Below are 19,841 nucleotides of genomic sequence, written 5' to 3' on the forward strand. Positions count from 1 at the left end.
ACATTTTTTCTTCTCTCCTGCATGTTTTGGTAGCTATTTCTGTGGCTTCCTGTGTTTGCTGAGAGAACATAACCACTGATTCCCCTGAAAGGACAGAGTGTATTCAGTTTTCTTAAGGCTGTTCCTCTGACTTTTTAGTTGGATCCTCTTCCTCATCTTTAATAGGTTTTTGTACTACTTTCCCGAATTCATTATCCATTAATTAGGTTCAATATCAGTGTTTTGTGTATAAAATTGATTTTGTTCATGACATTTTGAAGTATTTTGGAGGAAGGGCTTTTAATTTTGAAAATTTAAACCCTATAAAAATTGCCCCTGAACTCTTGGGCAGGTAATGATGATATTCTTTGCTTCTTGGGTAAGTTTTTGGAGTTTGAGTAGTATAGTGGCTAGTATTCCAAGTTTCCTTGGTAGTCAACAGGGTGTATTCACCTCTTACTGTGTTCAGAGGGGTCATGAGAAGTACTTTGTTCTAGGTGTTATTTAGAGAAACCAAAAGACAAAACATTTAAGAAGTAATGGCTGTCATTCTTGAGAACCGTAATTCTAGCTCGGGAGATGGACCATACATCCAAAAGGCTGAGGAACACTCAGTCTAAGAATAAAACAAGAACAAATGAGTATATCCCAAACACACTCCTTGAATATCTGAGGACTCAGCAAAAGAGTCTTAATGGAATAATGTTAATTGTGAAAGCCTTTGTGATGATTTTTACCGGTTTTTATCCTATAGTAGGAAGGACACTTTTTAACTCAGAGGCTAAGGGCTACTAGTGCTAATTGTTTGGAACTCAGATCATCTTTGTGTCCTGTTTTCCCAGAAAGAGCTGGGAACCTTTGCTCAAAGCTCCATCGCCCTTCACCATCAGTTCAACCCCAAGTTTCAGACCTTGTTCCAACCCTGTAACCTGATGGGAGCTGTGCAGCTCATTGAAGACTTCAACACACATGTCAGCATTGACTGGAGTCCTCGTAAAACTGTCAAGAAGACCGGTAGGGGACAGATGTGTCCACTTCAAGTTTTTATTTGCAATGAGAGGTGGGAGTCTTAGCCCAGAGATAATTTCCTAGCGATAATTTCCCAGGGTTGGAGGAGACAAGATATTTGTAACTTCTTCCTTCTTTCTTTTATCTTCCCTTTGTACTCATTGTCTAAGTTCTAGACTTCCATCATAATATTTGGGCTTATGTAAGAGATGGAGACAGTGGACAGGACAGGATTGTAGGGAGTAGAGATTTGGGACTAATGCCAAGAACTGGACTTAAAAGGATATGAGAGTAAGCGTTAGGAGTGGGATCAAGGCAAACTGGAATTTGGTAAAGAAGAAAGTCAAGTGGTAAAGTTGGGTTGTGTTTATCTTTTTACTCTCTTCATTAAGATCATTTTATTTCCCATAATAATTGTAGTGGCTCCTCCACTTTGAATGAAGTGCTAATTTGGGAGTTAGGCACAAATTAGAGGTGTTGGACATTTGCCATGTTCGATATTTTAAAGAAATTTGCAGGTTTGGTTTTTATTTTGCATTCATTTAGTATTTTTTGAGAAAATATTTGCTGTTCCCTTAAACCAGATGTTTGCTTCTGATTTGTTTCTTGGTTTAGCAAATTAGTTGTGGTTTGCTCTGGATTTGGATTTGTCTTTGGATTTGATTTTGAATCCCTGACTCTTACAGTTAAATTGAATAGAGTTGAAATTAAGTGCATTCTATCATAGACACTGACCTCAAACTACTTTATTAGCTATATGTTGGTAATGAAAACTTAATTTAACACTAAACTCCAGTAATAACTTACAATATAGTGTCCTGTGTTTTTCTTCCCGGGTTATAAAAATAACATTTACGGAAGAAGAAATAATGGATATAGTAGTGCTTGTCTCTGGAAAGGCAGAAGTGCCTGGAATTGAGAGGCTTAGACAGCAAGACAGAAATGGATGAGACTGAATTGTCTCATTCCTTTTATGGTTTTTTTGTTCCCAACCTCAGGAGGAATCTGGGAGAACTTAAAGTTAAGTAAGAATCAAATAAAATAAAATTTGGAATACCAGATTTGTGAGGGAGATTAAAGAAGTTGGAATCTTATCCTGGAAGAAAGAAAGCATTGTTGAAGGTCACTTATCTGTCAAGGATTTGAAGGGGGAAGGAGGTAAAAACTTTTTGAGCATACACTATGTGCCAGGTGTTACTAGGTACTTTTTAAGTGTCTCTGTTACTCAGTGTGTTAAGTGTTCCACACAGGATAGAGAAAGAGAATCAACTTTTAATAACATTGGATGGGACTTCCTTTAGGCATAGGGTAGGCTGAGAAAGATTGTGGAAACTTAGTGGGGAGGGTATCTGGGTGGGAGGGCATCAAGTTAGGTTAGGGGCAGCTCTATTTAAACGCAAAAATGCGTTCAGCAGCTTTTGTGAAGCCCTCTTTTGTTCTAGAATTTCATTTATCACAGATTTTTTTTTTCTTACAGCCTATGAATTTCCCTGTTTGCCAAAGCAAGTAGCTTGGATCCTGGCCACAAACAAGGTTTTCATGTATCCAGAGCTACTTCCAGTGTGTTCTCTGAAGGCAAAGAACCCCCAGGATAAGATTTTGTTCACGAAGGCTGAGGACAAGTAAGCGTTTACTGTTGGGGAACAAAAGCAGAAAATATCCCGAGGAGAAGACCCAGTTCTTTCTCTTGAGGAGCTTAGGGGAAATAAGTCATGGACAGTAAGACACGGACGCAGAAGACAAGAAGAACAGCTGTGTAGATGGGTGTAGTTCTGTACTGGTGTTTCTAGGGAATGACTTGAGCACTTTGGAAACATTTTAAATTGCTTTTTGTCTTTAATTTATTGTAAAAACCAATCTAGTAATACTATTAAAGGAAATTGTTCAAAGGAAAAAAAATTTTTATCCATTATCCTAACCACCCTAAGACAATGATTTTTCTTTTTGCATTTCTTATATAGTTTTGGTTTTTTTAACCTAACATCTTCTTGAACTTGTTTTTCTATGCGCTATACAGTAACATCCTCCTTTTTTTTGTTTCTGTATATTATCTTTTAAAGCAATATTTAATGGCCTTATGCTAGTCCTTTTATTTGCCACGGTTTTTTGTTTTTATTTTTTCCCTTTCTTGTTTTGTTATTATAAGTGAGGCTTCACCAGGGATCTTAGTGCATAGAGCTTTTGAAAATCTTTGGCTAAATTCCCAAGAGTGAGATTATTCGATAAGGGTTATGAACATTTTTATGGCTCCTGATACATATTTCCCCACTGCCATCAGCAAATATGTACATAGGTAACCATAATTGAATATGTCGTGTTGGGAGGTGGTGTTGGTGCTGATTTAATATGTCTAACATGGTGCCCATTATTCATTTTCTATTTGTTTTATGAGAACGATTCTCTTTCCTTTGTATTCATTTGAACTTTGTTTATACTATTAGTATAAACCTCATCATGATCTGACATTTATTAGTGATTTATGCCTAGTTTTTCTTCTTCCCACTTGATTGTGAGCTCCTGATTGAATCTTATTCATAGAACTTATTAGCACCCAGTAAAAATCTGAAAATGTCTGTTGAGTAGCCATTAACTTGTGCAAGAATTACATGTAGAAAAAGTGGGTTGTAAAATGTGGAGTTAGTCTGGGGAGGCTTTTTAGCAGAATGGATTGTGAAATGAGATTTAGTCTCATTGCTCCTTTCTCAGTTTGTTAGCTTTAGGACTGAAGCACTTTGAAGGGACTGAGTTTCCTAAGCCTCTAATTAGCAAGTACCTTCTAACCTGCAAGACTGCCTACCAACTGACGGTGAGAATCAAGAACCTCAACATGAACAGAGCACCTGACAACATCATTAAAGTAAGTGCTTCCTGCACCCTCCACCTGGGGACCATGCCTGTGTGAAGCCGTTCTTTTTTCTTCTGCTTAGTCTCAAGGAAGAGAGGGCTGTTTTTTCTAAGGCTTATTCTTCCCATTTGTGCACTAGGTTCATTCCCCTCTTACCTTTCTAGGGACACTGATCCATTATTTTCTTCTGGAGTTTCATCTTCCTCTGTTATGGATATTTCTCCTAAATATAAAATTGTTCAAGTCTTAAAATATTAAAAAAAATTCTTTTAATGAAAATTTTTTTTGTCGTTGAGGAAGATTTGCCCTGAGGTAACATATCTTGCCAATCTTCCTCTTTTTGCTTAAGGAAGATTTGCCCTGAGCTAACACCTGTTGCCAGTCTTCCTCTATTTTGTATGTGGGTTGCCACCACAGCTTGGCAGCTGACAAGTGGTGTAGGTTGGTGCCGAGGAACTGAGCCCAGGCCCCGAAAGCACAGCATGCTGAACTTAACCATTAGGCCACCGGGTCAGCCCCTTAAAATATTTTTTGAATCTGTGTTTTCCTCTAGCCTTTCATTCTCTCTTTCTTTCACTCTAACCTTCTTGAAAGGGTAGATGACACTCCACTTACATCCTTCTCGATAACTCTTTTTATTTGGATATTTATAACAAAGTTGTAAAGTATATACTTGAAAGAGGCAAATGATTTAAATGGCTTAAAAAGTCAAATAGTTCTATGAGGCTTGTCATGAAAAGCAATGTTTTTCTCCCTATTTCCTGCTAACCAAGGTTTTTGTGGAGATGGCGCATTTGCCTCCATATCTAGCATGCTTATAATCACTGCCACTTCATGTTTTGGATTTAGGTCTTATTTATTAAACTTCAATTATGGAAGATGAAGACTTAGCTCTCTCCACTCTCCCGTTGTCCCACCACAAACAAGCGTATCTTCTGTCCTCCAATTTTCTCACTATAATTATATCACTATTTTGGTTAGATTGTATTCAGGGTTTACATTATAAGCATTATAAACACTATGTAAAATGCTCCTCACAGCTGAGCTATGTAGTGTATCAGGATTACTTTGCTTTTACTGCTGAACATTTTGTTTCTCCTGGAGTTAATAAATGTATTTTGGGGGGGTGGGTGGCGCTTGTTTTATTATGTATTTATTACCAGTTCAACACTAAAGTTTACTTCAGTTTTATAAATCTCTTGTGAGTGTGTTCAAACATTTTAGATGTTCTCTCACTTTCATCTTCCTGGAGAAATCTCTCCCTGAGCTGTGTGATGCTGTTCTGCGCTAAACATGTGACTCTCTCGGCTTGCTGCACTAATGTTGTCTGAGGCTTTTTCTTAGCATCATCCTGGGGATTCCTTTTGCCTTTTACTTGTGTTGGATCCTCTTATTTCCTGAATCTCACATCTTTTTTCCTTTACTTCCTTGTTTTAGTGGAGCACATCCTAATAGCATTCTACGGAAGAGTGTTTTGAGAAACAAGTTTTTAGATTTAAACTCCCTGTATTCATGGTCTATGGATTGTACCAATGTCGATTTCCTAGTTTTGCTATTGTACTGTATACCCAGTTTGTATATCTAACTAGTGTTACTCTGTAACATAAGATCTTTCCATTGGGGGAAACTGGGTGAAAGGTACATAAGACCTCTCTATACTATTTTTGTAACTTCTTGCAAATCTATAGTTATTCAAAATAAAAACTTTAAAATTATGTCTCTACTCTCTCCCTTTAGTGGATCCAGAATTCTAGGTTAGATATCCTTTTCATCAGAAATTTTCAGGGGCCTTGCTCCGTTTCCTTCTAGTTTCTGGTGCTGGCTGTTTAGAAACGTGATGCCATTTTGACTCTTCAACCTTTGTGTGATACCTGTTTTTCCCCTCCCTCTGGCAGCATGTAGAATTTTCCCTTTTCTCCAGTGTTTTGAAATTTCATGATAATGTACCTTGGTGTGCGTCTGATTTTATTACCTATGCATGGCACTTGATAAACTTTACTTTGGAAACTCTTATGTTCCATGCTTGGGAAGTTTTCTTGAATTTTGTTGTGTTGGTTCCCCCTCTTCATTTGGTCTGTCGTCTCTGTCTGCGGTGCCCAGAGGCAGACGTTAGGCCTCTCAGGCGGCTCTTCCCATCTTGTCTTTCTTCTTGTTTCCCGTCACTTTCTTTCTGTTGTACTTTCTGGGATGTGACTTCAGCTTTTTTTCCTAACCTTTCTGCTGCGTTCAGTTCTTTATTTCTTCCATCATATTTTTAATTTCCAAAAGCTTTTTTTTGTTCATTGAATATTTTTTAATAGCAAATGGCAGAGGGAGCGTGGGAAAGCAAGAGAGGAAGAAGGCTGGAGTTTTCTCTTCCCAGTTCAATCAGCATGGTACGCCTGCTCTCAGCTGTGCCTGGCTGATCATCCTCTCCAGCAACGCTCCTGCCAGGGTAGGGGACGAGGCTGTCACCTGTCTACGCCAAACGGCAGAGGGGATTTGGCGTCTAAGCTCTTCGACAGATTTGACCTGTCCTCCTCATCTTTACTTGTTTGTAATTCCAGCTTTATCTCCACTTGTAGAAGTATCTGGTGTCTTCTCCTTTTGCCAGTCTTTGACAGAAATTTAGTTGGCCCTTAACTTTTCTCCACAGGTTTGCTTTTTTTCATTCTCCTCTGTTAGTTACCACTCATCCATCTGCTTTTTAGCTTTGAAAATTTTGTTACTTTTACTTTTTCTCTCATTCTCTCTCTCCTTGTATGCTTTTACCTTAAAAAAATTCCTTTCTGTTGTTTTCATGGGGTTTCAAGAGGGAACAAAGCCAAATGGATGTGTTTAATCTGCCTGTTTTAACAGTGAGTTTCTCCTTAGCTCTTTAACCTATGAAAGTGTGGAGATCATCCCCTCAGAGATCTCAGATTACTTCCCAGTTGGCTATCCATCAGATACTTTTCTGTTCTTATCCTGTTCAGCTTTGCAGTTGATACTATAGTTCATTCATTCCTTCTTCAGACTTCCTATTCTTCTGTCTTCTGTGATATCAGGACTCTTACCTTGGGCTGTATCTTCAGGAACTCTTCTTCCCCTGCTCTACCCTTAAATGTCAGTGTTCCACAGTAAATTCAGTGTGTGGTCTCATCCAAATTCATGATTTTTGGTATTCTTTCTCTCCTCATGATTTTCAAATCTGTATCTTTGGTCCAAATTTCTCTCCTGAGCTCTATCATAGTGTAGTGAACTGTTTAAAGGAATTCTTAACTTGGTTGCCTCGCTGACTTCTCAAAATGAACTTATGTCTCCCTCTGCACCCTCTAGTTGTTGCCACTGCTACCACCACCAACAGCAGACTTCCCAGCCCCAACTTACCCCTTCTGTGATCTGTGTCTCTGGGTATAACATTACTGACTAGCCATTTTCTCAATCCATAACCCTGGGAGCATCTTCCACTCCACCTGCTTGATCACTATCGTATGTCTGTCAGTCACCAAGTCATCCATTTTTTTACTCTCTTTCCTATTACTGTTGCCCAGTGCCTTAGTTCAGGCCTTTGTTACACCTTTGTTAATGCAGTAGTTTTCTAACTGGTGTCTCTAATTCTGGCTCCATTTATTCTGTCCTTCGCATTGATGTCATAGCCACCTCTAATCCTTCAGGGTAGAGGTCAGACTGTGTGGCATGGCACAGAAGGCCTACCCTGCCTACCTCTGACTTGTCTCCTGAAGTCTCTCTACATTCCTTTAGTTGTAGCCAGACCAGTCTCTGTGATTCCTTAAACATGTTCATGATTTTGAACGTGAAGTCTGCTCTGCCTTCCCCTGCCTCATGTGGCAAACTCGGTTCCATGAAGATTCATCTGTATTTGGACCTGCTCCAGAAAAATCGTTATTGTTCAAGTTTGAGTTGTGTGTCATTTTTCGTGCACATCTTTGTACTTTTCTTTTTTTACACAGAATGCTATTATTGGTCTGCTGGTCTGGCTTTCCCACTAATCTGTAAGCTCTTTGAGAGCAGGACTTGCTTCTCTTCTTTGTCTGCTCAGCTTTAGCACAGGACCTGGCACATAGAATGGCATTCACCAAATGTTGAGTGAATGCATGCTTATTGTCCATTGAAGTTCAATTCCCCTCTTCATTTACTCTTAAAACTGAACTATCTCAGTCTCTCTATTCCTCTCCTTCTCTTCTAATGTCCTTCGCACCATTATTTGCCTTGTTGTGTCCAAGATGAGGGTTAAAGCACTATCATTGCCGTTGTTGAGCAGGAGCAAATTTTAAATAAGTTACTCTGACCATCTGCTTCCTTTTCTCTGTGACCTAAACTTTTCCCTTCCTGGTGACCAGAATGGAGATAGTCAGAAGATATTGAGTAATTGTAGGATTAGCTTAATTTGAGATGCAGAAGCATTCGGCATATGCTGTTTATGTATATATGGATGTGTGTGTGCATGTATGTGTGTATGTGTGTCTATCTCAAAGCACTGCCCACCCCACTCCCCAGCCTGACAGAGGGCCATGTTTCTGGAAGGAGTGTAACTCATGCTTTATTTTTTTCATGCTCAGTTTTACAAGAAGACCAAACAGCTGCCCATCCTAGGGAAGTGCTGTGAAGAGATCCAGCCACATCAGTGGAAGCCCCCTGTAGAGAGGGAAGAACACCGGCTTCCATTCTGGTTAAAGGTACAACCCTCCCCGTCAAAGTATGTCAGAGGCAGAAGGTCACTAAAAACCAGGAAGAAACCTCAGGCTACTTTACACCTCTAATGCTTTAGTTGTAGAACCAGGTCTTAAGGAATCTTCTTTATTCACCCTTCCTGTCTTACCTCACTACCCTCCCCACCAGGTGATTCTACAACCTTTTAAAAATAGTGAGTAGAATCATAGTTTCTTAAAGGAAATTCAGAGGCGAGTTTCTAGAGTATAGAACTGAAATGTAGTCTTCGTAGAAATTTGATATCATGCAGAAAAATCCTTCTTGAAAAGATGTGTTGAGATTGTCCTAGAAGGGTCCCTAAAATCTAGAAAGCCCTACTCTTTTTACCAGATTCTGACATGTGCTGGATCAGAGTGTTCTTATTCCCAATAGGCCAGTCTGCCATCCATCCAGGAGGAACTGCGGCACATAGCTGATGGTGCCAGAGAGGTAGGAAATGTGACTGGAACCACTGAGATCAACTCAGACCCAGGCCTAGGAAAAGGCAGCTCAGAATTGGGGAGTGAAACGCCATACCCACTGCTGTTGCCTAAGGGTGTAGTCCTGAAACTGAAGCCAGTTGCCAACCGTTTTTCCAGGAAGGCCTGGAGACAGAAGCGGTCATCAGTCCTGAAGCCCCTCCTTATCAGACCCAGCCCCTCTCTCCAGCCTAGCTCCAACTCTGGGAAAACACCAGCCAGGTCAACTCAATCGGAAGCCCCTCCAAGCAAAATGGTGGTCCGGATTCCTCACATGATCCAGCCAGCCACTGTTTTACAGACAGTGCCAGGTGTCCCTCCACTGGGGGTCACTGGGGGTGATAATTTTGAGTGTCCAGCAGCACTGCCTGCTATGCCCCTTGAGACCAGGCCCAGCTTCCCTCTGTCTGAGCTCTCCTCTGCCCCTGTACCCAAGGTAATGCTGCCCTCACTTGCCCCTTCTAAGTTTCGAAAGCCATGTGTGAAACGGAGAACCTCAAAGAGAAAGGGGGCTAAGGCCTCTCTTTGTCTCAAGCCTGCCCCCCTCATCCACCCTGCACCTGTCATCTTCACTGTTCCTGCCACCACTGTGAAGGTTGTGAGCCTTGGCACTGGCTGCAACATGATCCAGCCTGTCAATGCAACTGTGGCCCAGAGTTCTCAGACCATTCCCATCACCACCCTCTTGGTTAACCCTACTTCCTTCTCCTGTCCATTGAACCAGCCCCTTGTGGCCTCCTCTATCCCACCCTTAATTGTTTCTGGCAACTCTGTGAATCTTCCTGTACCATCTACCCCTGAAGATAAGGTTCAAGTGAATGTGGATATTGGTTGTCCTTTGGCTGAAGGGAAAAATGCCTTTCAAAGCCTAGAACCCAAATTAGAACCCCAGGAACTATCTCCTCTCTGTGCTACTGTCTTCCCCAAAGAGGAGCACAGCCCAGGGCCTCCACCGTTAGGTAGGGTGTGCCAGGAAGACTTGTCAGAGAACAATGCATATGGCTGGACTATTGTGAAAACAGAGGAGGGGAGGCAAGCTTTAGATCCACTGCCTCAGGGCTTCCAAGAATCTCTAAACTCTCCCCCTGGGGATTTAGAGGAAATTGTCAAGATGGAACCTAAAGATCCTGGGGAAGAAATCTCCAGTGGATCCCCAAAGCAAGACGTTTATGATGAAATCAAAGAAGAACACTCGGTGGAATTGGACCCTGGCTTCCCGAGTGAGGAATTAAGCGGTGCTAGAGAGGTGAAGAAACAGACGGTCTTACAAAAGGAGGAGAGGAGTCAACCAGCTAAAACCCTTTCAGCTTCTCAGGAGCCTCCTGATGAAGGACACTCAGGAGATGTGAGTAGAGGATCTCCAAAGAATGTGTCATCCTCCACTGACCCTGAATTGGTGCTTAGCAGCCCCCCAGGGAAGCCCGAAGACCTGTCCAGTGTTGATGGTCAGTCAGTGGGGACACCAGCTGGGCCTGAAACTGGAGGAGAGAAGGATGGGCCAGAGGAAGAAGAAGAAGAAGACTTTGATGACCTTACCCAAGATGAGGAAGATGAGATGTCATCAGCTTCTGAGGAGTCTGTGCTGTCTGTCCCAGAACTGCAGGTGAGAGCTTGCAATATTCTCAGATATTTTGTGGACTCACTAATATGTTTAATTTACCATTTGTGGGCCGCCTGCTTGCTTGCTGCAGTATAGATAGTGCTCAAATCATTTTTATTTGATTTTTTAATGCACGATGGGACATAATTTTGGGGTTGAGGTGGGAGGAGAGGGAAAGGGTGAAATTTTATTTACTTACTATGTTTGACTTAAACTCATTTAAATGTTAAATTGAATCACTTGAGCACAATTTAAATGCCAAAACAATAGACCGTAAGTATGGACTGTGGCAAAGGAAACCTCTCTTCAGGTAGAGAACAACCTTTTAAAATGCATCTTCTTCCCCTTCCTGCTGTCAGGCAGCAATCCAGCTGTCCCTGTGATTCCATGACTCAGAGAACCAGGCTTCTGATAGTTGTGGTTACCCCCCACCACGCACACATATGCACACACTCACCTCAATTGATTAACCTCAGTCCTCCTAATAAACTGTGTGCAGTCGGCATTTAGTGAGCCATTCCGAGCTCTTCTGAACACTCTTTGGGGTGGTTTTGCAGGAAACAATGGAGAAATTGACTTGGCTCGCATCTGAAAGGCGCATGAGTCAGGAGGGTGAGTCTGAGGAGGAGAACTCCCAGGAAGAGAACTCTGAGCCTGAAGAAGAAGAGGAAGAAGAAGCAGAAGGAATAGAAAGCCTGCAGAAAGAGGATGAAATAACAGATGAAGCAATTGGAGATCGTGCTGAGAAGCCTCCTACCACCTTTGCATCACCCAAGACTGTTCCTGAAGTGGAGACCAGCAGGACCCCACCAGGTGAGTTCAGCAAGCCTGTATGAGGGGCAGGGCTCAGTTGGCCTCATTGTCTAAAGGACATGTGCAGAGTGACTAGTTTGTGAAACCAGGTGGCGAGTTTCCAGGGAAATCCTCTGGATCTCTCCTGCAGTCTCCTTTCCCCCAAACAGATGATTAACCTGGTGCCTTTGCAGAGAAGAGATGCTCAGAAATTTTAAATTTGGCTCTCATCAGCTACTAGATTTGTGTTAGGTTCACCCAAGTTTTAATCCTGGTTCTTAATTCATCTGTCACTCATGAGGCTAAGAGCTATGTTTATTTCAGAAAACACTGCTTGTTCCTCAGCAGGACGCTGTCCTTTGAGAGCCCAACATAAGGCCATACTCACTCTTTAGACTTCCTTTCTCAGTATGTGGTAGCTAAGTACATTATCTCCCCAGTTAATGCAGTTATGCTGCCGGCTCTGCATAGAGCTAATTTAACAAAAACAGACGTGCTTCTCGTACCATTTTCCCAACAGCTTTTCTCCTGATTTGCTCCATAACATGGATTAGGATTTTGAGGGTTGGGTGCGTGTGATGGGATGGGAAGAATAGGGGTTGCCGGGACAGAGAAACAGTCTTTTTCACATGTACTCTAAGCAGAGAGCATCAAAGCTGCTGGAAAGGGCCGGAGCAATCATCGAGCTCGCAACAAGCGGGGCAGTCGTGCCCGGGCCAGCAAGGACACCTCCAAGCTGCTGTTGCTGTATGATGAGGACATTCTCGAGCGGGATCCACTCAGGGAGCAGAAGGATCTGGCCTTTGCTCAGGCTTATCTGACCAGGGTAGGCAAATCCTGCTGCTTCTTACTGCCAGTCCCTCTGAATGAGGCTGCTTCTCCTTCAAGGGAGGTGTTTTTAAAATAAAGTCTGCTTTTCAGGCTCCACAACAGTCTTGTATGCCTCTGCCTTTGCTTTCCTAGAATTACTGAAAAAAAATCTGTGTGAGAGAACCACGAGGAGACAGAGTTCAGTCATAGTAGGTTTATTGTTAGTACCTTAGCATCACTCCTCTATTGCCCAGAAATTTGGGAAGATGATACCATCATTAGGGAGAGTCTGTGACTTCACTGGGTAGCCTAATAAGGACCTTTCCTGAGCCCTTGGCTTGAGAAGAAAGACCTTTGGTACCCTGGCCAGAGAGCGGATCTCAGGGAAGCACCTTGATCTTCAGAGACATGAACCGCCCTGTTCTGGTAGTTGTCCTGGGTCGCTCTCTTGTTCTTTGGGTAACCAGCTGGTTCCTTTATCTCTCCAGCAAGGTTCCTTTATCCACCAGCAGTGATAGTCACGGCTTTTTTTTGTCCTCTAATATTTTACTGACATTCCTAATTTATGTATTATTTGAGCTCAGATGATACCATGCTGAAATATATGTGCCAAACACTCCTTATCTATTTCAATATGCAAATAAATCAGGAAGGAGAGGCTAGGGCTTTGAACTAGAGAAGAGCTTACCTAGTTTTGTGGGTAGGGCTGTGGTCCCCGGAAAATGAAGGTTTTCAGTTGCCTGCTATCAGAAAAGGAGCTGTACCTTGCCCATTGCTCTGTGTCTTCCATTAACAGTCAGATCTTAGGACCTCTCAGAGGAGTAGTGTCTGAAGGATAATTCTTGGATCTCTCTAACAATATCTCCTCCTCCTCCCTCTGTATCATTGTTTCTTGTTGGGGCCCAAAGAAAGGGTATTGATGATTGAAAGTATTCTTGTATAGGTACGAGAAGCCCTGCAACATATCCCTGGCAAGTATGAGGACTTCCTTCAGGTCATCTATGAATTTGAGTCAAGTACGCAGAGGCAGACAGCTGTGGATCTTTACAAAAGCCTGAAAATCCTGCTCCAAGACTGGCCTCAGCTCTTGAAGGACTTTGCTGCTTTCCTGTTGCCCGAGCAGGCTCTGGCCTGTGGATTAGTAAGTAGATGGGCAAAGAGCACACCAGGATTCCTGAGTCAGAGCAAGGTGGGGGTTGAAGAGAGTTGACTCATACTGTTCTAGGCTCCCGACTGCTCCCAGTGAGGTAGCCTCCCTCGTCCACGGTGATGAGAGCCTCCTTCTTTCCAAGGGGTGAGCTTCCCAACCCCTGTTCTCCCATTTTCTTTACAAGTGGTATGAGGGGTTTACCTTTAGTTGCCGGTGAAGACTGTAGGTAAGTCCTGTGTCCTTGGCTCCTCACTGTTGTAAAACAGGCGTTCATTCAACAGATGTTTATTGAGCGCCTCCTGTGTGTGAGGCAGCTTTCTAGGTACTAGGAATATTGTAATTATAAAAGACTAAAATCCTTGCCCTCATGGATCTTACATTCTCAGGGGCAAAGTCAGATGATAAATAGTAAAATATATATATTGTAAATATATATCTATTATAAAAATTATAAAATAGTTATAATTAGTAAAATACATAGTATATAATGCTTTATAGAAAAATAAAGCAGGCAAGGGGGATAGTGAGTTGTAGGTAGAATAGGTGAGGGGTAGGGTGTGGCAGTTTTGTACCTGGTGGTCTGGGAAGGTCACTGTGGTAAGGTGACTTTTGGAATGGTGGAGAATAAGGGTCTAAACATGGGGGATATCCTAGTAGTACTGGGTTTCTTGTCATGACTGATGAACACGGGAATAATAGTTGTAGTGAGGTTATCCTGATAGCCTTATGGCAGTTAAATGGTAATGGGGTGATAGGCATATCATGCCGATCTTCTCTTCCTGTATTCTTATGAGGATCAAGTGAGTGTATATGTGAAAATTCTTCGTAAATCGTGAAATGCCACATGAGTTTGAGTGTCTAATTTTACAGTCCATGAAACAATAAACAACTTGAGATATGTGTGTCTCTTGGATCTTTCATCCACATCTTGGTTATCTTGGGTTGGTAGACCCCAGTGACCCAAGGTGGATCAAAGCTAGGGTCTTAAAAAGATCTCACAGTTGTAAACTAGAGTCCTGTCATGCCCCGCACCCCGAGCTCATTTTTCTCGGTTCCTATGCGTAGATTCCTCAAGTCCTTCTCTACCTGTATGGGTGACTCCTCTTTTGCCCTCTTTCCACTCCGGCAGTTTGAGGAGCAGCAGGCTTTTGAGAAGAGTCGCAAGTTTCTTCGGCAGCTGGAAATTTGCTTTGCAGAGAATCCCTCACACCACCAGAAGATTATCAAGGTCCTCCAAAGCTGTGCAGACTGCCTGCCCCAAGAAATCACTGAGGTATTCTGTCCTGTCCTGCTTCCTTCCCATTGTCATTTGGGCCTTAGGCCCTTCCCGTCTCCCTTTCCCTAACCTATTCCATATCCTCTTGCTTCTGGGGGTACTGTGGACTTCCAGGAGGGGATGAAGAAGGCAAGGACTTTTTAGACTTGCCTAAAGCATAAAGCACTAGAATAGAGGTGGTTGCCACATGAAACCAGAGTCTGACTGATCTTCACAGGCTCAGGAATGCCATCGGTACCCTGGAAAGGAAGTTCAAGAAAGGAGGTGATAGGGCCCAGGAGGGGGTGCCTCCTTGCTCTGCTTGAGTTAATACCTGAACTGGAGCTGAGTAGGGCAGCGGTAAAGAGTATTGTCATTAGGAATGAAACCTAGTATTAATACCCCTCCTGTGTAGGCAAGCAAGGAGGGAACGGGAGTTTAAGAACTCTTAGCTATGAAAGAGAGGCTTCTATGTGTCTCCCAGCTGACTTGGGAAGTAGAACTTGGAAGTATATGGGATTGATTTGGAGTGGTGGCTTGGAGAGGCGTAAGAGACTTCTTTCCCTCCACAACTTCCCCTAGCTCAAGACACAGATGTGGCAGCTCCTCAAGGGCCACGACCACCTGCAGGATGAGTTCTCTATCTTCTTTGACCACCTGCGCCCAGCAGCTAGCCGGATGGGTGACTTTGAAGAGATCAATTGGACTGAGGAGAAGGAGTATGAGGTACAGGCCCCGAGGCTACAGTAGGGTTTTGAAGGGGGAATGCCATGTCTAGGAGGGATGATACCTGCCCCAGAGTCTCTGTTGAGTGGCACCAACTCCTCCCCAGTTTGATGGCTTTGAAGAAGTGGCACTGCCTGATGTGGAAGAGGAAGAGGAACCTCCCAAGATTCCCACAGCCTCAAAGAACAAAAGAAGGAAAGAAATTGGGGTCCAAAATCATGATAAGGTACAGCAGGTTGTTGGGGATGATCCATTTTTCATGAATAAAGCCTTGAATTTTCTGTCTAAATGTTTCTGTGGCTTAGTGTGGTTCAAAGCCTCTGGGGTCTGAGGCAGTCACAGAGCAGGAACCAGAGGTCAGGCTGCTGATGGACACGCAGAGGCCATGGGAAGAAAAGTGCAGTTGCTGAAGAGGCCCCACCCCTGGCCGCCTCATTAGAGGGATCCATTTCCTCCTCTTCTCTATAGCTCAGAGCTGTTTTTCTTGCTCTTGGGTCTTCTTCCTTTCTCTTCATGTAAAGAGAGAGAACCAAGATTTCCCATTTTAATAGTAATGGTAACAGCTAATACTTAGCTGTGTTACAAAGTATCATGTACCTCTTGGAAGTCTTTTACATAGTTTCTTCACTCATTTAATTCCCACACTAATCCTGTGAAGGGATTGCTCTTATTTGCATTTTACAGAAGAGGAAACTGAAGTGCAGAGAGAGGCCATTGCCAGGGTCTCATGTTTAATAAGTGGCAGTGCTAGGATATGAACCCAGGTAATCTGGTTCCAGAGCCTTCTTGTATGCACTGCTCTCGACTGCTCTTCAAGTAGCCTTTTTAATCCATGTCCCTTTTCTACATGTCTTTTACTTTTTCTTGGGGAGAAACTGCTTCTTAATAGCTGAATGACCTTGAGCAACTTATTTAATCTCTCTTTGTTTCAGTTTCTTCATCATCAATGGGGTTAATAATGGTACTTATGTCTCGGGTTTATTGAACAGAGAGTATCATTGAGTGAGCCTTCCATTTGTACAAAGCCCTCTCTCAAGGGGATTGGAAGAGAGGGGAGAGCTCAAGGCACAGGGAGACAGAAACAAACACAGACGAGTGAGTAGATTGTATCTCATGATGGAGCTCTCCAGTGACTTTGCCTCAGATTGTATTTAACTTAAATATTTCCTGAAACATCTGGGCAATTGGGATATGTCAGTCTTGGGGTCATATAAGGATTGTTTCAGGGATTCATAATAGGCTGTCATCAAGTTTGAGCATTGATTTCCCAGGCAATGTGAAGAGATGGTCTATAATAAAAGAGAAAGGATGAGGGTGGGCGTCAGGGGGTGGGATTATTCAGATGGCTCACAACTTAGCTTCTTCTCTTGGTACCAAAAATGCTTGGCAGCTAACCAAGCCCAGGTATCTCCTAGGAGGCTGAGTGGCCAGATGGGGCCAAGGACTGTGCCTGTTCCTGCCATGAAGGAGGTTCTGATTCCAAGCTGAAAAAGAGCAAAAGGAGAAATTGCAGCCACTGCAGCAGTAAGGTGAGGAGGGAGCTGGTACTGAGCGGTGTCACAGCTGCCTAGGGCAACCCCCAGGTTGCCTTACTGTGTGGGTATTGTTTGCTACCACAGATGTGTCCCTTATTGAATTCGGAAAAACGTTACACATATATAAATAATATGCAGTACACACACACATTAGTGTGTGTATGCAAAATAAGTAGAATCTTTTAAAAATATATAATGGATTTTGCTTTTTAAAGAGAATCCTGTGGGTAAAGCTTTTAGAATTGGAAAAAAGTCAACCAGTGCAAATATTTACCTCTTAGATTTTTTTTTTAATGAAATAAACCTGGGTCAGGAAAACAGACCCTTGAAGGTAATGCTAGTTCTCTAGGGTTGGTTGGCAGCAAAAATACAGTCCTTGGTTAGAGAAGGAGTGGGAGAATCCACTTCTCTATTCTGGGCCATTTAAAATCATTGGCGCAGGCATGCATGTTGGTTGACTTGCTGAGCAAGAAGCATGGCAGGGCTTCTTCCTTTGGTTGGCCCCTAAGACAAAAGGAGGTCAGGAGACTCTTGACCCAGAAGGCCATCCCTGCAGGTCTGTGACAGCAAATCCTTCAAGAGCAAGGAGCCCCATGAGTTGGTGGGCAGCAGTCCCCACAGAGAGGCCAGTCCTATGCCTGGTGCTAAGGAAGCTGGGCAGGGCAAGGACGTGATGGAAGAGGAAGCTCCAGAGGAGCGAGAAAGCTTGGAGGCAACCCAGAGCAGGACTGGCAGGAGTACCCGAAAGGGAGAGATGCCTGTTCCAGGTGAGTGATCCGACTGCCAGCCCAGCTGGTCTCCCTTCATTTGTCTCAGTCTCACATACTTCAAGCAAGAACGTCTTTGAGTCTGGATAAATAACAGTCTTTCCCTTTCACTAATACACCAATAGGAAACCCTTCTCTGTGCAGTGTTAATTTTCTCTCTTGTGGCCTCAGTCCTCTTGCAGAATTGAGTGCTACAAAATCAACATGACTCAGCATTCTCTTCTTGTGTTGCCATTCCTGATTCCCTTCCCCTTATCTCTAGATCTCTGTGATCCACATTCTAAAGTCTCAGCCATTCTCTGCTTTGGCAGTCAGACTTTTATATCTTTATATAAGTGACTTTAGTCCCCCACCCCCACCTTACACTCTTAGATTAGAATTTTATCCTGTGGTAATTCATAGTCCTTACGTGCATCTTGACCTTGTCCATATCCTTAGATCTTTATTTTCCTCCTAAACAGGATTGGCAGTGGGGAGCAATTTGTTGTCCCAAGAAGTGACTCTTACAGACCGGCTCCCCCTGGATGGCCCATCACCCTACTCACCAGAGACTCCTCAGCGTCCCTCCAAAACTGGAGCTGTGCTATACACCGTTAGGAGAAGCCAGGCTGGGCCGGAGGCTGTCTCCTGCCCCAAGGCCTCCCCCAGACTTCAGAATGAGGGGGAGGGCCACAAGGCAGTGAGTGAGTCAGAGGCTTCCATGCTAGCTTGGGATGCTTCAGAAACTGAGAAATTGCCTGGAACTGTTCAACCCCCTGCTTCCTTCCCGAGTCCCATTTCCTCAGTGAACAAAGACTTAGAGAGAAGACAGGTGTCTGGGACGCCAGATACTCAGGAGAGCTGGCTGCCTTCAAACAGAGCTGGAGTGAAGACAGCAGACAGACTGTCCCCTGTCCGTGAATCTTCTTCATCAGGAATCGACACCTCAGAGACTTCTCTCAAAGCCGCTAGAGGAGGTTTGACTAAAGACAGTGGAATACAAGGCAAGGGTCCAGTGGGGGAGCAGCAGCCAAAGGCCACAGAAGCTACAGTGTGTGCCAACAACAGCAAGGTCAGCTCCACTGGGGAAAAGGTTGTCCTGTGGACAAGGTAAGTAGGGATGGATGGTGTGTGTATTTGGAAAGTGCATGGAACACATCCACGTTACCGAGGGTTAACCATGACGTGTGGGTTACAGGGAAGCTGACCGTGTGATTCTCACCATGTGCCAGGAGCAAGGAGCCCAGCCGCAGACTTTTAGCATCATCTCCCAGCAGCTGGGAAATAAGACCCCTACCGAGGTAAGTGGAGGAAGTCCTGCTAGAGCTGCAGGCGCAGAAGAACCAAGGAGAGGAGCTGGTGAGAAGAGGACGGGTTGGTCAACTAGGAGATAGAAGACAAGACACCAACGGGTGATTGTAAAGGTCTGCCCTGAGGAAGGGCTTGACTCGTCAGGGGGGTTGGTAGTGGTTCTAGAAGGGAAAGGGGCATTGGATTTTGAGGTAGAAGCCCCAGAAATCCCATTCTAATTTTGTTTTTAGGAGGAATTTGACTTGGGCAAAATATTTAGTCTCTTAACCTGAGTTTCCTTATCTGTAAGGAGGACACAGCCCTCACAACCTTATTGTGTGGAACAAATAAGATTGTTCAAATGGGTACACAGTGCTTACTAAGCGTTAGACGTTAGTAACATAGGGACAGGGAATGCAGTCCTCGCCTCTCCTCCTAGGTTTCCCACCGTTTTCGGGAACTCATGCAGCTCTTCCATACCGCCTGCGAGGCCAGCTCCGAGGATGAGGATGACGCAACCAGCACCAGCAACACAGACCAGCTGTCTGACCACGGAGATCTTCTGTCTGAGGAGGAGCTAGATGAGTGAGACTGGGAGCTGTGGGTGGATGAAGCCCAACAGGCGCCCTGATGAGGGAGAGGGTGGTTGTACTTTGCTTGTACAACCCGTGACCTCAGTATACAGAGCTGGAGGAGCAGGGGCCTAGGACAAAGACAAAGGCAGGCTGGGGCTCTGCCATCCTGTCTGTCCTTCAAGGTCTTTTATGAAGACGTTAGAAATGGACTTTGTAACTTTGTAAATAGCACCAAGGGAGAGTGGGGCTCAGCTCCTTTTCTTCCTCCCCCCCTTTTTCTTTGGTCTGATGGTACATATTTATTGTTCTGTGATCTAATCACAATGTTTCTAAATGTAATAAATGCATATGTTGGTGTAGCCAGTCCCAAGACACTGAGC

At 43.7% G+C, this 19,841-nt stretch overlaps 1 protein-coding gene across 20 annotated transcripts in view; it reads left to right on the forward strand.

Annotated features, from left to right (window-relative positions):
• The window catches only part of LOC100057465 (GON-4-like protein), a 68,749-nt gene that overhangs the window by 48,416 nt on the left and 492 nt on the right, over window positions 1–19,841 (forward strand). For 4 of the 20 annotated variants that reach the window (XM_070268063.1, XM_023641031.2, XM_023641027.2 and 1 more), the window contains 16 exons: window positions 822–993; window positions 2,465–2,609; window positions 3,694–3,844; window positions 8,374–8,490; window positions 8,897–10,585; window positions 11,140–11,395; window positions 12,016–12,200; window positions 13,128–13,325; window positions 14,464–14,607; window positions 15,172–15,315; window positions 15,422–15,541; window positions 16,731–16,844; window positions 17,407–17,617; window positions 18,079–18,706; window positions 18,795–18,897; window positions 19,326–19,471. In XM_070268063.1, coding sequence (XP_070124164.1) covers window positions 822–993; window positions 2,465–2,609; window positions 3,694–3,844; window positions 8,374–8,490; window positions 8,897–10,585; window positions 11,140–11,395; window positions 12,016–12,200; window positions 13,128–13,325; window positions 14,464–14,607; window positions 15,172–15,315; window positions 15,422–15,541; window positions 16,731–16,844; window positions 17,407–17,617; window positions 18,079–18,706; window positions 18,795–18,897; window positions 19,326–19,471 — 4,523 coding nt within the window. Of the gene's footprint in view, window positions 1–821; window positions 994–2,464; window positions 2,610–3,693; window positions 3,845–8,373; window positions 8,491–8,896; window positions 10,586–11,139; window positions 11,396–12,015; window positions 12,201–13,127; window positions 13,326–14,463; window positions 14,608–15,171; window positions 15,316–15,421; window positions 15,542–16,304; window positions 16,567–16,705; window positions 16,845–17,406; window positions 17,618–18,078; window positions 18,707–18,794; window positions 18,898–19,325; window positions 19,840–19,841 lie in introns of those variants that run through there. The other 16 variants (XM_070268065.1, XM_023641029.2, XM_070268066.1 and 13 more) reach the window with 10 other exon arrangements.

The sequence above is a fragment of the Equus caballus genome, chromosome 5, assembly GCF_041296265.1.
Source record: "Equus caballus isolate H_3958 breed thoroughbred chromosome 5, TB-T2T, whole genome shotgun sequence".
NCBI classification, from domain to species: Eukaryota; Metazoa; Chordata; class Mammalia; order Perissodactyla; family Equidae; genus Equus; species Equus caballus.